Source organism: Watersipora subatra, chromosome 7 (assembly GCF_963576615.1).
Source record: "Watersipora subatra chromosome 7, tzWatSuba1.1, whole genome shotgun sequence".
In the NCBI taxonomy this organism is placed as follows: domain Eukaryota; kingdom Metazoa; phylum Bryozoa; class Gymnolaemata; order Cheilostomatida; family Watersiporidae; genus Watersipora; species Watersipora subatra.
This window is the reverse complement of record NC_088714.1, coordinates 22,002,000-22,020,502: the sequence shown is the minus strand read 5'-3', so window position 1 is coordinate 22,020,502 and position 18,503 is coordinate 22,002,000. Positions and strand designations below refer to the sequence as shown.

The 18,503-nt window shown below is 34.3% G+C and overlaps 2 protein-coding genes across 3 annotated transcripts in view; both read right to left on the bottom strand.

Annotated features, from left to right (window-relative positions):
- Nucleotides 1-10,539, bottom strand: part of LOC137400216 (monocarboxylate transporter 12-B-like) — a 58,219-nt gene extending 47,680 nt beyond the window's left edge. Inside the window, exons 1-3 of one of the 2 annotated variants that reach the window (XM_068086544.1) lie at nucleotides 10,257-10,539; nucleotides 9,992-10,156; nucleotides 4,897-5,164 (exon numbers count right to left, since the gene is read on the bottom strand). In XM_068086544.1, coding sequence (XP_067942645.1) covers nucleotides 5,010-5,164; nucleotides 9,992-10,156; nucleotides 10,257-10,392 — 456 coding nt within the window. In that variant the 5' untranslated portion in view covers nucleotides 10,393-10,539 and the 3' untranslated portion in view covers nucleotides 4,897-5,009. Of the gene's footprint in view, nucleotides 1-4,896; nucleotides 5,165-9,991; nucleotides 10,157-10,256 lie in introns of those variants that run through there. The other variant, XM_068086545.1, reaches the window with a different exon arrangement.
- A 378-nt stretch (nucleotides 10,540-10,917) lies between these two features.
- Nucleotides 10,918-16,847, bottom strand: LOC137400545 (monocarboxylate transporter 9-like). The gene is made up of 5 exons (XM_068086870.1): nucleotides 16,724-16,847; nucleotides 15,983-16,126; nucleotides 15,530-15,712; nucleotides 14,075-14,217; nucleotides 10,918-11,370 (listed from the first exon to the last, which is right to left on the bottom strand). The coding sequence occupies exons 1-5, from the start codon at nucleotides 16,845-16,847 to the stop codon at nucleotides 10,918-10,920; spliced, it is 1,047 nt and encodes a 348-aa protein (XP_067942971.1).
- Nucleotides 16,848-18,503: the final 1,656 nt, after the last annotated feature.

The window sequence follows — 18,503 nt, the reverse complement described above, 5'->3', positions numbered from 1 at the left end:
TTTGTCCAATTACCATAGGTTTCATTAAATTATCTAGAACATTAGCCAGATTTCTTTACTTCTAATCTACAAGCTAGGGCCGAACTACAATGACCCTTTGTGACAAGAATATTTCTTTATTTTACTCCAGTTTGCAGAAAACTTCCAGACGCGTGAATGCTAATGCTTGCTTTCTGTTACATATCGCTATCAAAACTATTCTACATTCAACACAACCAACTTTCAAACTGTGTATATTACACGATAGCTTGCCATTTTACTTTTAATGCGGCATTTCAGAGATATAATAAACATATTTTATTATTGCTGTTGTTAGTTAAATTACATACATTAGGTTAGGCCTACAGCTTTAATTAATATTTATTTTATTGTTGTAAAAAATAGGTTTGAGATAGTAATAGATTAGGTCTGATTTTTATACAACCTTTTGTTTTGCATAATTGACCTTTTGAATTTCATTTCAAAACAACTTGACAACTACCATGGACATACAACCTCCCAGAACACCACGTCGTCGCAGTGGCCATTCACGTGTCTCCAAATTATTACGGAGGAGGAGAAATAGAAGGTCCTCACAGCAACCATCAACATCAAATTCTAATGTTCAACAACACGCTACTCAAAAAATAACAATAACTCATCTGATTCAGATAATTCTTTAGTAGATTTTGATTTAGAAATTTTTAACCAATTAATGTTAATCCCTAATTAGTAAATTTAATAAATTAATGTAGTAATTAGTAAAGTTAAGTCTCATTGTAAAGTAAACTTAAATATACTAATTACTTTACTTTAGTGTAAATGAGACCATTGCAGTTCTCCTATTGCACTGCAGTGCCATTTGACTGCTAATATTGCATTTTTCAACCAGCAGTATACCCTTTCTTTTTCCATTATCATTTTGGTCGTGGGCTGTATGACAGGAAAATTTCTAGTATAGTATAATTTGGAAATTGCACAGAATGGTAGTTGGTAATGGTCGGAAAGTATAAGCGCGCCAGAAAGTTGTTTCAGCATTTCAAAGGGAACATTATCTATGTTGATGTGAGTTAGTCTCACTAACTCTGGACTGCTTTCAGCAGATGATTGTTGTTACAAAATTAGCTGAGCATCTAGATTGGTACTAAAATTATCTATCTTACGTTTGTAATAAAGTAGGTCTAGTTTTGCCTTCAACTGTTCTAGCCTTTAAAATATGGTAGTGCTACATTTTATTCTACTAGTTAGTTTCAGCAATGATATAAACCCCCCCCCCCCCCCTTACAGGATAGGCGACGGCTATCATCTGGGCGGGGTTTAATGATCGGGCTCTGTTGGTGTGATACCCGAACATGGCACCAGAACAATGAAATATGCTAAATAAAGCCACTTGTAAATTTACAAATATTATGAACAATAGTGGTTATTTTACTGATCTGTTGGTTGCATTTTGTTGTAAAATAAATATAGTTGCCCAATATTGTCATCGTTATGATCAGTCAGTTGCCATTCACAAGCCTTTGTAATATTAATAATCACCATCGTGAAATAGCCCAAATTTAAATTTTAAATTTAGATTTTGAGTCTGAAAACTACACCGCACAGCTTTGCTTGCTGTCCTATCTTATTGGCCAAGTCAAACAATGTGACAACGATGAAAGACTGTCATTTTATATCAGGGGTGGCAACTGATTAATCAAAAACTAGGAAAAAAAGGACGTTATTCGGGTGATTTCGGGTAAATTATATTTAACTTTAAGCATATACTACGACCTCTACCAATCTCAAAATTGGTCCAAATAAATAATTTAAAATGTTTTATTTTCCCTGGATCCTAGTATATTGCTAAAATTGAAGAGGGAAAGAGAGAATTATGTGTTTGCTCGTCACAGGTTTTGTTGTTTTGTACTACTAACCGGAAATCAGGTATTATCCGCCATCGATGCATATAGACGATAAAAATTTAGACCCAAAAACCTAACAAGGCAACGTGATTGCCCTGCGAGAACTGTGTTAGTTCCAAAGGCCAGGCTAGCACAATCCTAACAGAGCTCGATCATTAAACCCCGCCCATATGGCAGCCGTCGCCTATCCTTTGGGGGGTTTATATCATTGATTTCAGGTATAAATAGCTTTACTTTTCCCAGGACCAAACACGAGCGAAGCAATTGTTTGAGAGCCTTATGATAAATTCATATGTGCACACAACTCACAAAAATTATTCATCAATGGCCGTCACAAACCCTTGTACTGAAATCTCATCAACAAATTTAACCATTTTTCAGTGGAGTCGTTTAAGTATAATAAAGATACAAAACACATACTCGTATAAACCTATTTAAATATGTTACCAAGTCTTTGAAATTTGTAGACAATATCCTAAACCTTATCCATCTGATCAGATTATACATAGACAGATTAATTTGACCTAAAATCACTATTAAAACTTTGACAAGCCTTTTTTAATCAAAATTTAGATCGGCCAACGAAATGCCGATAAGGCCGTGCGACAGAAAGTAGAACCATCAAGTCGTGCGCATTTCACGAGAAAAACGTGCACATTTCACCAGTCTATGGCATTGTCCAATTGCCGAAGGATTCTGTAATTAACGTAGAAGTACTGAAAAGTAATCGTTTCTTTTTTGCCGATTTCAAAGTAACTGACATTTCGGACACTTATAACGAGTACTTTGGTATTCCAACTGATGTCCAAAGCAGTGAAAGTAAAGGGAATGACGATGATATTTTTTAGCGATTCTTATAAGATTATTACGTTGTTTAATTATAAGGATAATTATTCGATTTTATAAGATTTAATTATAAGAATAGTCATTCAAATTTACAAGATCAAAGTATATAGTGACCGATGTTGGGTAATATATGTTACTGTTATTATTTTTTTAAATAATTTTGTTAAATAGATTTTCTAAAAATCTAGATAAATAGCACAACTTCTTAATATCAGTTGCTATGACGTTTTGAAATGTAAACAAAATTGTGCATTGGTTTTCTATTATTACTGTATTAGTATATTAATAATATTGGTTATTCTAATAATATCAGTGCATTTTACTTCTAATATTGCATTTCTCCTATTGCAGGGGGAAGATATAAACATATAATCTTTTCCTTTCATTATTGCTGTTTGTTGTACATAATAACACCCAGTACATTACAGCTACCATTGCAGCAACCATTGCATTGCAGTTATCCTATTGCACTGCAGTGCCATTTGACTGCTAATATTGCATTTCTCAACTATCAGTACCCTTTCTTTTTTCCAATATCATTTCGGTCATGGGCTGTATGACAGGAGAATTTCTAGTTACTAGCATAGTCACATTTGTGGTTAGTTGGCAACCTACAACCTGTGTTGAGTCAGTGAAACAGCATCCTCTCTCATTCTAAACAACCTACATATTATTAGCAGCTGTGTTAGCTGCTTGGAATGCCAAATGGCCAATCTGTAGTTGGAGTCCTGCTTGCCTGCTCTTTTGTGGAAGACAACTCTGACAGGTAGCAATGCCCAGTAGTGTATCACTGTAGCGCCCTTCCAACAGCGGGTGGAAAAGCTCAGAACATATCTAACTAAATACTAACTCACATGGGTATGAGATAGTTGAACCAGAGTACAATTAGAAGTACCAGTCAAAATCAGACCAATGGTTAAAATATGAGGGGAAATTTAGATAAATGGTTAAGTGTGCTCACTCAATTAGGCGGCAGAAAATATGAACTTGACTAAGGAATGTTTATCTCACTTTGCAGTCCCATTTGTTCTCACCACTTGTAGCCAAAGTCACGGCGTTGTATGTTAGAGTTAACGGCTACAGGTGCTCAGAGTATACTTGAAACTTAACCTTTTGTAGTATGACAGATGTACATGTAGTTGGTGAATAAAGTGAGTATTTTATTTTATTGATTAAACACCAACCACATAATTCATTGGGACATTCAGTTCAGAACTGAGTACATACAGTAAATAATAACTTAATAAACAATTATATGATAAGGTGTAAAATAATTATATAATATGTAATAATACAAAAAGTGACGATATGATAAAGAATTAAATCTTTAAAGCCATGAAACTTATTCGCCATCAGAGTTTTCTGCTCTTGTAACCTAACAAGGTCTACATAATCTCTGGGCAGCACCCAACAACCTGAATATGCAGGCATCTTTGAGGTGAAGGTAAACACTTGCAGTCTGGTTGATCTTTGCTAGACAAAGGTTCATCCAACTTTTAGACATAAGAACATAACAGCGAATTTATATTCCACATGTTTGCTGTCACCTATAATCAAGTTGCTGTCATTATTAATACAGCAGATAAGCAAGGGTTTAATTTGCTATGACAACTATACTGCAACCAACTCAAGTTCAGGTTGCACAACTGGGCAGTGTGATGAGGCCGTGAATCTAAATTTATTTTATGCAGCATTGCACTTTATTGGAGATGTCATGAGATGGTGAGTTTGACCTATGAACAACAGCCTTGAATATAATCTCTGGAAAGGCCCCTCGTAGTGGCAAGAAGAATGTCCTATCTTTAACTTTTGAATCATCAATTATCAAGATTTGTGAGTGGTCTCTACTGTCATACACCTAGCCCAATAGAAACAAATCCTTAGAGACATCTTATGATCAGCACCAACCAATGTGTAGGAGTAGGTCTACATGCAATCAGTCAACTCACTCAGGCTTTTTTTAGATCATAGAGCACCAACATTGGCAGAGGACGAAAATATTTCCTGCTTCATCAAAAATAACCATAGCCATTACCGATGTTTATTAATATAATTTCTTCGGCTGTAAATACAATATTAAAATAGATTTATATTACATGTGAACTTTTTTGAAAGAAGCAGAAACATTATACAAAAGTAGCAGCATTTCCCACAATTCTCGCTGATAGAATTATATTAATATTAATAATTTGAAAACCTTAATATAGTCAAGCACTAACCTCTACAGCTCTGTTAAACTAACAGTAATTTATAAAGCATACTAGTGATGATAATAGACATCTAGTCAGCACTTTGTGAGAGCTCATTGCTAGGTTTATGAGCCTTTCTTCTGACAGCGAAGGCGATTACAAACATGAGAGCACTTCCTGATATTGCACATGTGGCTATGTAGTAGTAGACATTTCTCCAGTGTAGTGTATACTCATATATGCCACCTAAAATATCATAGATAATTACAAATATATAAATATTACATTAATATATACATCTCAAACAAGGAAGCACAGTTGCACATGAGTATCAAAATATGATAGATATATACAACTCTTTACTATAGCAAAAGCCATGTCTGTCTGCCTGTCTGTCTGCCTGTCTGTCTGTCTGTCCGACACCTAAGGGTTAGCAAAAGAGATTGATTTCAACAGGGTTCAATATCACAACTTTTAGCAATTGGTAGACTGACACTCAGTGAAGTTGCTAGACTGATATTCAGTGCAGGTGGTAGACTGACACTCAGTGCAAGTGGTAGACTGCCACACAGTGCAGGTGGTAGACTGACACTCAGTGCAGTTGGTAGACTGACACTTTACCAACTGCACTGATTGACCACCTTGAAACTTTGCAGACTTATTGTGCAGGTAGTTATTACACTTGAGAATCTTTCATGATATACCAGGCTGTCAGAGTGCTAGCACAGATATGAATATTACATTAATATACCTATAGTATATATTATATGTATTACATATTACTATATATATGCGTATATATAATATATACCATACGTATTATATATACAAATATAGATATAACATATACTATACATATACTATACATATATCTATATATATATATATATATATACAGTCAAACATGGATAACTCGAACTTCACGGAACCGAGCGCAAGTGTTCGAGTTATCAGAGCGTTCAAGTTATCAGAGCACTGTCACAGGTCCATGTATTTATTTATTTATTTTTTAGTAGATACATGTACATATACAAACTATAATATAAATCAAAAGCATAAATGGTTGGTTTCAAATTAAATGCTTCTAATGTAAAGTTTAAAACTTTTTTATCAAAAAGTATAGAAATTTTTCTATCACTTGAGATTGGTTTGTTGTTTGAGGTGATGTTATTGCCAGGACGTGTTTTAGATTAAAATTGGCAAAACTTGATCGTTGTTGAAATGCTCAGAAGAAAAGACATCTTTTTCTTTTGAGCGTTTTAACCGAGATCAATTTTGCCAATTTTTCTTGAAGTTTATGCAAAGGTTACCTCACTTTTCCTTGCTTCCAAAGGGCCATCGCTAAGCGGATGTTTGGTAAAAATTAAATTTCACCAAACCTTTAAAAAGTCGTTGACAAAAATATTTAACCAATGGTAGTAATAACGACCCCTATGAATTATGAAAAGTTGAGGTTTACCTCTCTAGCTTGGAAAAAAGTGATTTCTAAAGCGATAACAACCGTCTCGGTAGCCATTGGGCAAAAAACTGTTCAAATTAACCGAGTTGAGGTCGAGTTATCTAAAGCAATTTATCATTACGTGGGAACAGACCAAAGAAACCGTTCGAGTTAACCATGTGTTCGAGCTATCCGAGGGCGAGTTATCCATGTTTAACTGTATATATATATACAGACATATTTTTTAAAGTATGTCTGTCGTCGTCGTATCTAGATCTGTCTGCATTCTGGCTATAAATCTTAAAATCTTGATATTAAGATTAAAATTAGGTGTACTGATGGGATTGAACTCACGACGAATGCATCACCGAATATCTAATTCGGTTGCTCTATCACTGAGCTAGACCACCATGATAGTGATCAGATAGTTTTTCATATAATGAATACATCATCGACGTGCTAATTATTTTAGCCCTGTGTCCACAAGTTGCGATTCTCCTGTTCAAAAATGTTTTGGCACCTAAGTATATGCAGCACGATGCTTATTCATTTTTTTTTTGTTAGGGCTAATTTATTCAGCCTCGCGATATCGACAATAATTTACCTCAAACTTAAAGTTTAGCTATTTGTGTACTGATTATATACAATGGTACTTCGGTTCTCAAACGTTTCGGTTCTCGACCATCTCGGTTTTCGACCAAAGATTTTGATTTTGTTCGTCTCAGAGCTCGAACATAAATTCGGTTCTCAACCAAACTGGAGCATGCATATTGGAATTAGAACAGCTTCAGAAACAACATGGAAACATTTGTTAAAGCCAATCAATTATATCAGTACTTTTATTTTGTATTTCAGTACTTCAGAGTTTTGACTTTCGAATGTGCCTATATTCAATACACAAAGAGTAATAGAACTATGAAAAACAGGGTATCAAAAGTATGTCCTGCAATAAAAAAATACTTGATTGTGGTTCCCACAATGTGATGTTATAATTATCATTTAGCCTTAGGCCGTCGATCCCTTTCACTGCCATTGAGGTTGCGCTTTTCTGTAACAATCGGTGCTCTTAAACCCAGAGTGCTAATAATAAACTAGGATTCTAGATAATTAGATTTCGGGTGATTGTTAGAGTTAGCTTTTTTTATCCTTTTGTTCATTTTAAACATTTACAGTAATTATTATCACATCGTTTTATATGATGGCATTGTTTGTCCTCTACAGAAATGCAGTAGTAGTAGTAGTATTATTATCTGAAGAATTCGTATCACTTTCCATTTGCTTTCTAAATATGATTACGCTTCAATAAATATACTGTTGTTGATAAAGGAAATGAAATCACATCGATTAAATTGTGACCTGCAGTGGCGTGGCCCTAGGACTATATGTAAATTGCACTCTTGTGAGATCACGCAATGCTTGAAATTAGTTAGCCTCAGTCGTGCCCCTCAACATCACAACAAAAAGAAAGAGCTAGTGCATAATATCATCCGGAAAGTATAGTATGGTGCTTGGAATCTGAGCTACTTATCATAGAAATAATCTGTATATGGAAAGCTAATGACACTGATTCCTTTGTCATTTTCATTGGTTCTCTGGAGTTGTCCTACCTTCACCTACCACTATCGTCATTATCGTAGTAGATAAGTAAGCGGTAAGAGCACACAACACCGAATATGAAAATTGTGATGTCATAATTTGCGAGCCTATACCATTGAACATTTCTGTGATAGAGCTCTGGGAAAATCCAATAGACACCAACCAATGTCTGTCTCGCCATGTCAAACAATGGCTAATTTAAAATCTAAGATATTGAAGAACCTGAATAAGCTGAATCAGTACTGATATAATTGATGGGCTTTAGCAAAAGGAGAAGCATTTTACGCTTCATAAATTCTTTACAAAAAAGGAGGAACCACCTGGGACGACATCTCCTCTACCGAAGAAATTTGCTAGGGAGATAACCTTTCCAGTCGAGTTACCCTAAATTGTTTTGGAGGATTTTCCTTTAAAGATGTGAAGTAAACATACCATTGCTGTTTATATTTTTTTTCCTACAATTTTTGATGTAACTGCTCTGTTGCATTTTTTGCTGTTTCTTTATCAATTTCTTCAATTTTTAGTATTGTATCTTAACCTTTAATGTTTTCGATGTTTTAAGAGCCAAACATACAAAATGTTTACTTTTGTTTTCTTTTACCATCATCATAAATAGAAAAACTTTTATTAAAATTAAACACAATTTATATCTATCGTGTTTATTTATAGTATGCACTATTCAGTACAGTTTATGGTGTAAAATGTTGAAAAAATGCTTTACCGAAGTTGTTTTCTCGACTTGGAACAGATTAAAATTTACATAAATTTATGTAAATTTATTTAAATTTATTCTAATGAGAAAAATTGTTTCAGAACTCGAACAACTTGGTTTTTAAACAACCTTCTGGAACAGATTATGTTCGAGAACCAAGGTTCCACTGTACGTTATTAAAAGATATACATCGCTGAAAGTTATGAAATTTTAAATTTACAGTTGTTTGAAAACTTTTACAGATGTTTTATTTATTTTTAATTTAGTTGTCTTGCACAAAACCTTTTCCTCGTGATATGTAGTTTGAAAGTTAGAATGGCGAATGTCGTTATATGTTAAATACGAATCAATTTTCTGTCCAAAGACTTTTTTATTCTTCGGGCCACGCCGGGTGGCACAGTAGTATATATATATATATATATATATACATGTATATACATGCATATTTAAATTTGTTAAGAACTTATTAAAACTTGACTAAGCATAAAAATTACTAAAAATTTCACATTACACAAAAGGTGTGTGACACTCATCAGATAAAATTCTTAGTGAGGACTATACAAGAAATTCTACACAAGCTGGTAAACTGAAATAGAAGCTCAGGTATCAAAAGCTATTAAAAGCTAGATGGATGTAGTCTATAATAGACTTCATCCATTAAATCATTCTTCATTGTAATCATAGCAAAACAGACTTTGTTTAGCCATTACTTGCTAATTATTTCACATTTACATTTAAATACTTTTACAGTTGTTTTATTTTTTCTCTTAATTTATTTGAACTGCACAAAACACTTTTCTCATGATTTGAAGTTGGAAAGTTAGAATGGTACTTGCTGCTATGTGTTAAAAAAAGAATTTTGTGCAAAGACTTTTTTTTACTTGGGCAAGACCAGATACTCACCTAGTACATGTATATACATATAAATAACTCAGACACAGAATCTATGCTATCATAAATTTACTTAAAAACAAACATTAAACATTCATAAAGTTTTTGTAGATCACCAAAAAATCTGAACTATAAATGACACAAGTTTTACCCACTATTTGTCTAATACCGATCAATATGTTAGTTTGGGCCATGTTCATTGTAATTGTAGCATTCGCCAATTAATTATGCAAGTGATTTGTGGTTACTGAATTACTAAAAATACATTTTTGTATATGTAATGCCTAGTGCACAAAATTTTAACCTAATTTAGATGAAAGTGCTTGAAATTATAATTGTCAGTTTGTTCTAAATTTTTATGTTGCAAACGACTGCATGGCAGGCTATAAAATACTACCCGAAGCAAACGAATGCATAGCAGGCTATAAATTACTACCTGAGGCAAATGTAGATATAATGTTGGATAACCCCATGCAAACGAAATTCATAGCCATTGCACTTTCCACATAGTCGATACCAAAAAGCTCCCTGGCTATGATCGGCATCAAGCCAAACACTGATGTACCAGTTGAACCCATTCCTATCACTGCAGCCACCATTCCTAAAAGAGAAGACAACTTTTAAAATGAGTAATCTGTCAATCTATTGAAGGTTTTTGTCAATAAGCGTGAAGACTGAAAAAAATAACTGCTGAAATTTACCTGCTGTATTGTTGAGCAAGCCACACAGTAATGCCATAAGTCCAGTGAAAGCCATACATAGCCCAACATGAACAGCAACAGGTAAAAGCTTTCTATCGGCTAACCATCCATGAAAGATTCTCATTGGTATCTCCATCACTCCACAGAGTGATAGCACTATACTAACAAACTCCTTACTGATACCTAAAATGACATATTCACTTACATGAACTACTCTTCAAACCAGATAATCAGACAGGGATAGTAACAAATACACATGAGTTACTAGCTAGTGATATAATTCTAGTCTTTCAAGCGTTCTAGACCTGGTTTTACCGCTCGATTTTAGTTTTTTCAAGTACTAGTATATTTCCAAACTGCTGCAAGATGTAAACAACCCTTGAAATCAAAACATACGTGGTGCTACTCTATAGATATAGTGTCCTGACTAGCTATTCTCAGTTGCTCAGGAAAACATATTTCAAAAAGAGAAACTGATTCACTATTCACTTAAGTATTTTATTGTGCAGTAAAATGTCTTTTACCTCCGATTCAAGGCTGCCAATGACTTGTGACAAGCTAGTATTTTGCTAGTAGACATCTGGCATAGTAGCTCCAACGGTCAATATTTATATACCCACTGTCTTAGCTCCCAACCACATGAGCTCCATGTATAACTTGACTATATGTATGTTAAATGTTCATTTACTGAAAGGGCATTAGCTATAAATGAAACCTGTACTCTCTTACCTATCTGTTTGCCCAATGGAGGAATGCACTGCAAAATCATGCCGGTTCCAGAGGAATACGCTAGAACAGAAAACCCCAATATTAAGCACCAAGGGTTGTAAACAATCTTCCATTTAAATGACTTTTTCTTCTTTTTGTTATCTTGAGACGGAATCTCCGATGTATTAGGTGCAGCAATTATTCTGGAACCTTCTAGATGTTGCACACTAATGGCGAGTATCTGAAGAGAAGAAAGGTGATGGTTCTCTTGTTTTCTTACTGCCTGGCGCAAGCTGAGACTATCAATCTTATCGGGAGTTGAAAGGAACATGCTTTTAGAATTATCTATGTCATTCTCCTGCAGGCATTTGGCTCCAAGAGACTGGCTTCTTTTTCGAAATTCATTCTAAATAATTAAATAAATAATATAGTTGAAAATAGTCATATCTGTGCTGAATAAACTCTAAAGGTTGTTTACAAGCCTAACAAACTTTAGAGGTTCACATCACATATTACATTCTGTCCCATTTTGCTTTTTTGGGCAGTGTTTTATTATTCAATAGAATTTTATGCTATATAATTAGAAATTCCCCTGTCATACAGCCCACAACCTGATAATGGAATAAGTGATAATGGAAAAAAGAAAGGGTAGTGCTGGTTGTTGGAAAAGTAGTTGTCAGCAGGAATTGACAGAGTGTATATGGTAGTTGTTCGAGATGATATAAAATAAATTTGAGGGAGCCCGACTTCAAAAAGGAAATTCTAGTAATCTAGGAATTTGACAGGGGAACTTGTTGGCATGTATGACATAGTTGTATTTAAGCATTGTATGTAATGAAATGTTTTTCATTACATCCAGTACACTTGAGCTGTGATATGCTGTTCTCAAGTCTGCCTAGAAAGTTGTTACGCAGTTCTTGAAAATCAGGACAATCTAAAGATTGAAAATGAGGAATGTGATGAAGGGGGGCAGTATTGGGAGAAGCAATATTGTTTTGTGCAATATTTTCATGGTCAATGATGTCCATAAAATCATGATCATCATCTAGAAAAAAAGGGGCTGCCAAGTCCATGTCATTTACATGGACTTGGACATTTACATGGCCTACAACATCTACTAAAGAATCCTCTGAATCAGATGAGTTGTTGTTATTAATTTGAGTCGGGTGTTGTTGAACATTAGCATTTGATGTTGATGGTTGCTGTGAGGACCTTGTATTTATCCTCCTATTGATCTGTAATAATTGAGAGACACGTGGACGGCCAATGCGTCGGCCATGACATGGTGTTCTGGGAAGTTATATGGTAGTTGTCAAGTTGTTTTGAAATTAAATTCAAAAAGTCGATTATGCAAAACAAAAGGTTGTAAAAAATTCACACCTAATCTACTACTATCTCAAACCTATGTTTTACAACAATAAAATGAATATTAATTAAAGCTGTAGGCCTAACCTACTGTAACGTATGTAGTTTAACAACAGCAATAAGGAAATATGTTTATTATATCTTTGAAATGCAAAATTAGAAGTAAATTGGCAAGCTGCTGTGTAATATACACAGTTTGAAAGTTGGTTGTGTTGAATTTAGAATGGTTTTGATAGCGATCTAGCAGAAAGCAAGTATGAGCGTTCACATGTCTGTAAGTTTCTTGCAAACTGGGGCAAAATAAAAAGATGTTTTCGTCATAAAGGGGTGTCGTAGTTTGGCTCTAGCTTGTACATAAGACGTAAAGAATTTTGGCTCACATTTTAAATAATTTAATGAAACCTTCGGTAATTGGGAAAAAACATAGGCTGATAGACTGTGTGCCACAATTTCGCACCTGTAAATCGGTCTATGCCTCAAACGGTCTACGTTTATTACAGAAACCTTCGGACAAATAAATTCGCATAGTTATTCTTATGATAATTTCATAAAATCAAATAATTATTTTTATAATTAAATATTGTTGCAAGATATTAAAAACGGAAAAATGTTAGAAACCTTTGGCAATTGGACAATGCCATAGACTGGTGAAATGAGCACGTTTTTCTCATGAAATGCGCCCTTCCTAATAGTTCTACTATCTGTCACACCGCTTTATTGGCGTATCGTTGGCCGGTCTTAATTTTGATTTAAAACGTTTGTCAAAGTTTTTTATTGTGAATTTCGACCAAATTAATCTGTCTATTTGTGTATAATCCGATCAGATGGGTAAGTTTTAGGATATTATCGACAATTTTCAAAGACTTGGTAACATATTTAAATAGGTTTATATGTGTTATGTATCGCTATTATACTTAACCGACTCCATTGAAAAATGGTTAAATTTGTTGATGAGATTGTGGTACAAGAGTTTGCGACGGTGTTGATGAATAATTTTCATGAGTTGTGTGCACATGCATTTATCATAAAGCTCTCAAACAATCGCTCCGCTCGTGTTTGATCGTGGGATAATGTTTGCTACCTCATATCACTCATATTGTATGATAGTACAGCCTATTATTTTGTACTATGTTTTGTATCGCCCTGCAAAACACTACAACGTGAAGTAGTGTATTGGATTCTGATTTAAAAAACAAAAACTTGGTAATATTTTAGCATATATAGTGTTTTATATTATGTTATATGTACTACTTTACTTTGCTTTATTGTAGTATATTATGTTAAGTTATATTAAAAAATATAGTATGATATTGTATGGTATTGAATGATATTGTAATTGAATTATATTATAATAAAATATAGCATTATATTAAAATTCATGGCATTATATAATGATAAATCACACTATACTGTGTCGTTTTATATAGTTTTGCATGGTATTTTTTATTATGTTGTAAAAATCTATATTATTAAATTCAGTTCATCTATTTTAAAAGGTTATTATTTTACTGTATAAGATGTTTGCGAAGAATGTCTATACATACGTGACACAGTTATGGCACTACTTCATCCAGAGAACATTTTATGGAAACTTTCCAAGCGCACCGAAACATGCTAACTATGCCTTACTAACTACAGAGACCAGCATACGCAACTAACAATAAAAATATCTGTAATAACGAAATGCAGACCGCATGAATACATTTCAAAAAATCATCTTCTTTTCATATTGATTGCAACTTTACCTGATACACAGAATGACTGTTGGAGTTATCTTCCTCTTCTGAAACTTCACCGCCTGATTCGCTGCTTGATTTTACCCATCTAGAGTAATAGCTTAAGGGACGGAGGAGGGCTGCGAGAACCATGGTTTGTATACAGAGCCCAGCTGCAACACAAGCAACTCTCAATATCATTGTTAGAACATCGAAAATCAGTATTTCTGGCTTTCACCTTATATTCTAGGCCAAAAAACTTTGCCAGTAATTGTGTGATTAGTTTTTCCAAGGGAACTTACACATAAAAAACTTTAGTTCTAATATTTTTCGTCTGTTTTATAATCACTTATGTTTTACATAATAAGGATACAAAAATCTGTCTTTAATTTATTTGTAAAAACATAAATTTACAAGTTTATTTTTACATTGAAAGATGCTATTAATATAGTAAAATCCATTTTTGTGCCCGACATCCTAAATGACTAACAGGTGCACTGTTATTAGAAAAACACTCAACACCTAACTTTTATAGTGAATGCTATCAATTATTATTTATAGTATTTTGACACAAAAAGTGTTCTATCAAAATACTAGCTTCTCAACTCAGGCACAGATAACGCTGAGCACTTGAGTTATACTAATAATGTGAGGTTAAAGGTCATGTTGAGAGCAAAATTAGCAGCACGCTGACACAGAATGACAAGTCGGCTATTCAGTGTCAGCTGTTCTTGCACAGTTTAGGTTACGCTTTTGAATTTGAGTGAAATTATAACGTTAATAACCTCCTTTCAACTTTACTATTTTACTAGTTGCAGTGCACCAAGAAACATGCTTAGTTGAAGGAACTTTTACTGTAGTGTATCACAGGCGATTATAACACCCCAGAGTAGCTTATGATTGCTATGAGTTACTATATCCTTAGAGACTAGCATTATATAAATTAGAATCAGTTTTATTACATTTGCACAAAGTTTTAAGATCTTCCACTTTTATTGCTTTCAGATATCAAGTCTTTTATAATCACTTGATGGTCTCTCTCCGCCTTTTCCCTCTCCCCCTCTCTCCCTCTTTCCCTCTCCCCTTTTCTCCCTCTCCTCCTCTCCCCCTCTCTCCTCTTCCCTTCTCTCCCTTTCTCCTTCTCTCCCTCTCTTTTTCTCTCCCTCTCCCCCTCTTTCCCTCTTCCCCTCTGTCCTTCTCTCCCTCTCCCCCTTCTCCCCTCTTCCACTCTCCCCGACTTTCTGTCTCTTTTTCTCACTCGCTCTCCCCTTTTCTCGCTCTCACTGTCTCCCTCTCACTCTCTCTCTCTCTCTCGCCTCTTTTCCGCTCTTTCTCCCTCTCTCTCTCTCTCTCTCTTTCTCTCTCTCTCTCTCACTCTTCAATAATGACATGGGAATTCAAAAACTATGTTCACCTATTCAATCAGCAACCTTTTTTAAAGTTATGGCGGTGTGAAGCCCAAGTAGCACAGCTCATTGTACTTACTGTAGAGCGTTAAGGCACCAGAGAAAGAATAGTTATCAAAAAGTTTTTGAAGAGTTATGGCTGTGACCAGAACTCCGAAACCAGAGCACGCCGTTGTTAGCCCAAGTGATAAGCCTTTTCTTTTATCAAAATAAGGAGCAGAGGCTGTGTATACTATGAGTACCACCATACCATTTCCAATACCTGTAACAAAGAACAATTCATCTAAAGTTTAGGGCTGTCAGATGCAAAAGTTTTACATCTTCCAGTCACAGAATAAAAAAACTTATCAGAACAAATTATTAAGTGTACAAAAAATAAATTTTTTGAAGAAATATTCTATTAAAAGACTTTGCAAGCCAATACCAACAACCATTTTCTAGACTATGCTGCAAAATCCTTTAAAAAAACACAACTATACTTTGTCAAGTGTAAATCTGACACTATATTATGTAACTATAGAAAAGCACTTACCAAGTATGACTCCCCTTGTAAGGTACATACACTCTATAGAAGGTGAGTAAGCGAACGATATCATGCCGATTGTGGATATACCAACTCCTAACATACCAACAAACCTCGCAGATGTTTTCGCTAACAGCAAACCAATAATTGGTGCTGTAAATAGAGATGATATTATTAGGAAACTGCTGTTGATGTGCTGACATTGAATAACAATTATCTAACATCTAACATAATCTTTATTTAATGATTTTGTAACTGATTACCCAGTTGGATGTCTTGCATACCTTTTAACAGAAACGATCAAACTATAATTGCGTCCTAGTGTAAGAATTTTTTTCAAGAGTGTTTACACACATTTATGGTTCAAATAATGTTTTATAAAATTTCTACTGACTAATCAGTTAAAATTAATTAATTAAAATAGATTAATCGCATTTTAGCAGCTAAAATAAAGATGAGGGCTGCTGCTGTTTTTCAATCACAACCTGGAGTATTTCACACTAGAAACATTAAAATGTATATTTACTAGCTTATGTTAATAACACAATAAAATTGTATAAATAGCGCCAGCTACAAAGTAAGATAAATCTAAAAACTAGAGCAAAAAATAATAATTTGCTTCATTGCCCCAGCTTGTCAGAGCTTCTACTGACAAGTAACGGCAGAAATAAGACTTCAAGTAGCTGTCCTATTTTCTTTCAATGTAAATATTTATATTAAATTGACAGGTGAAGCAAGTGATTAACTAACCTGACATATCGCCAACTAGAGTGCTAATATTAAATATCCAAAGAGCAGAAGTGGCTGATTTCTCTGGAAACATTTCCATCACTTCCACTAGAACGATCCCTCGGTTTTTCTCATTTCCAGCCATCCAGAAAAAGAGTCCTCCACAAGCTATGTGTAACACTTGGCATGTTAGCGTCAGATTGCATTTCAAAGTAACATCAACTGAGCACTTCAAACCATTCAAGCAGCTCTATAGTAAAAGCTAAAGGTAATTAAACTACAGGCTAAAGTACACTAGAGACCAGATCTGTTCTTTGCTTTGACACAGCAACTGACAATGAGGGTAACAGCTAGAGTTATGTTATGAGTACTTGATAATTATACTAGCAGCTATATTGTGACTAAATCGATGATCGGCAGCAAAAATGACTTGCTATGTTTATGTTTCTGTGCGTTAGATGATGTACAAGCTTAATTAGAGGAAAATTACAGTTTAAACTGCATTAGAACTTGATCTGTATTTTATTACAATAAAGAGTTCCAGTAAAATAGGAGTGGTGGTTGATAGCAACAACAAATAGAAATAAGGGTAGTAAAAGTTATATAATAAGATGTGTCTCTCCCACCAACCCAAGAAAAAAATAACAGTAAAAACATACGTTTTAGTTTCTGGCGTTACCCCCCTTCTTCTCCCGCCAGTTTCATAAGACCTTTATTTTTCTGGCAACTTAGGCAGTATAGCATTCTTATTTGTGAGTATTATTTGCCTGCAGGTGTGATATTCCTTATAAGGAGATGCTGAATTGCACAGTTCACTTATTTAGGCTTTGGGGAGCGGAGGTTACCGCCTCCGAAGTTCAGCAACCAGAAATCAATTGGCCGCAGAGCCAGTGTACAAATTTTGTTATAGCTGTATATCAGGACTTGACAAAGTTTTAAATTTCTCACAAGCAGCAGCTTTTGTATATCTGCTAAGATGACAAAAATCCTTTCAAAGGTATGTAGTTGAAATTGACCAATAATTGGTCAATTTCAACTACCCTTGATAGGATTTTTGTCGTATTTTGTATTGTAATTATTACAATCCAACCTCAGAAACATATGGCTCAGTGATAAATCTTTTAAAGTTGTCTTCCCATTTGTGAGTATTATTTGCCTGCAGGTGTGGTATTCCTTATAAGGAGATGCTGAATTGCACAGTTCACTTATTTAGGCTTTGGGGAGCGGAGGTTACCACCTTCAAAGTTCAGCAACCAAAAATCAATTGCCCGCAGAGCTAATGTAAAAATGTTGTTATAGTTTTATATTTGTACTTGACAAAATTTTAAATTTTCACAAATAGCAGCTATTATATATTGGCTGAGACGACATACATAATATCAAGGGTAGTTGAAATTGACCAATTACAATCCACTGTCACAGACATATGGCTCAGTGACAAATTCTCAAATTTGTCCTGTATTCTCCTAATGAACCTTCTCAAGACTAAACACTTTATCAAAGACCTGTTAGCTTTATATATTTAAAAATGCAGTGAAAGAAACTATTTTATTCGTAATAAAATCAGAGAATAAAAATTCAAAAGAAGTTTCCTTTTAAATACAGCAACTAAAGGTAAATATTAACAATACGCAGATTTATATTGCAAGTACCATAATTAAAATGGATACGTACGCATTAAAAAATGTGTTCACTTGAAAGCTGACACTAGTACTGGTGATTCAAAACCTCCCTTATTTTGCCCCAGTGTGCTTCAATCTTAAAATTTTCTTTATGTAAATTGTTTTAGTTTTCTTTATGG

What these genes read in the sequence shown, in the direction of transcription:
- LOC137400545 (XM_068086870.1), bottom strand. Translation starts at nt 16,847, where the DNA reads ATGGCTGGAAATGAGAAAAACCGAGGGATCGTTCTAGTGGAAGTGATG. An exon ending in TCTAGTTGGCGATATGTCAG is followed by an intron (nt 16,127 to 16,723) that starts GTTAGTTAATCA and finishes CTCTATTTACAG; the next exon opens with CACCAATTATTGGTTTGCTG. An exon ending in ACAGTCATTCTGTGTATCAG is followed by an intron (nt 11,371 to 14,074) that starts GTAAAGTTGCAA and finishes TTAATTATTTAG; the next exon opens with AATGAATTTCGAAAAAGAAG.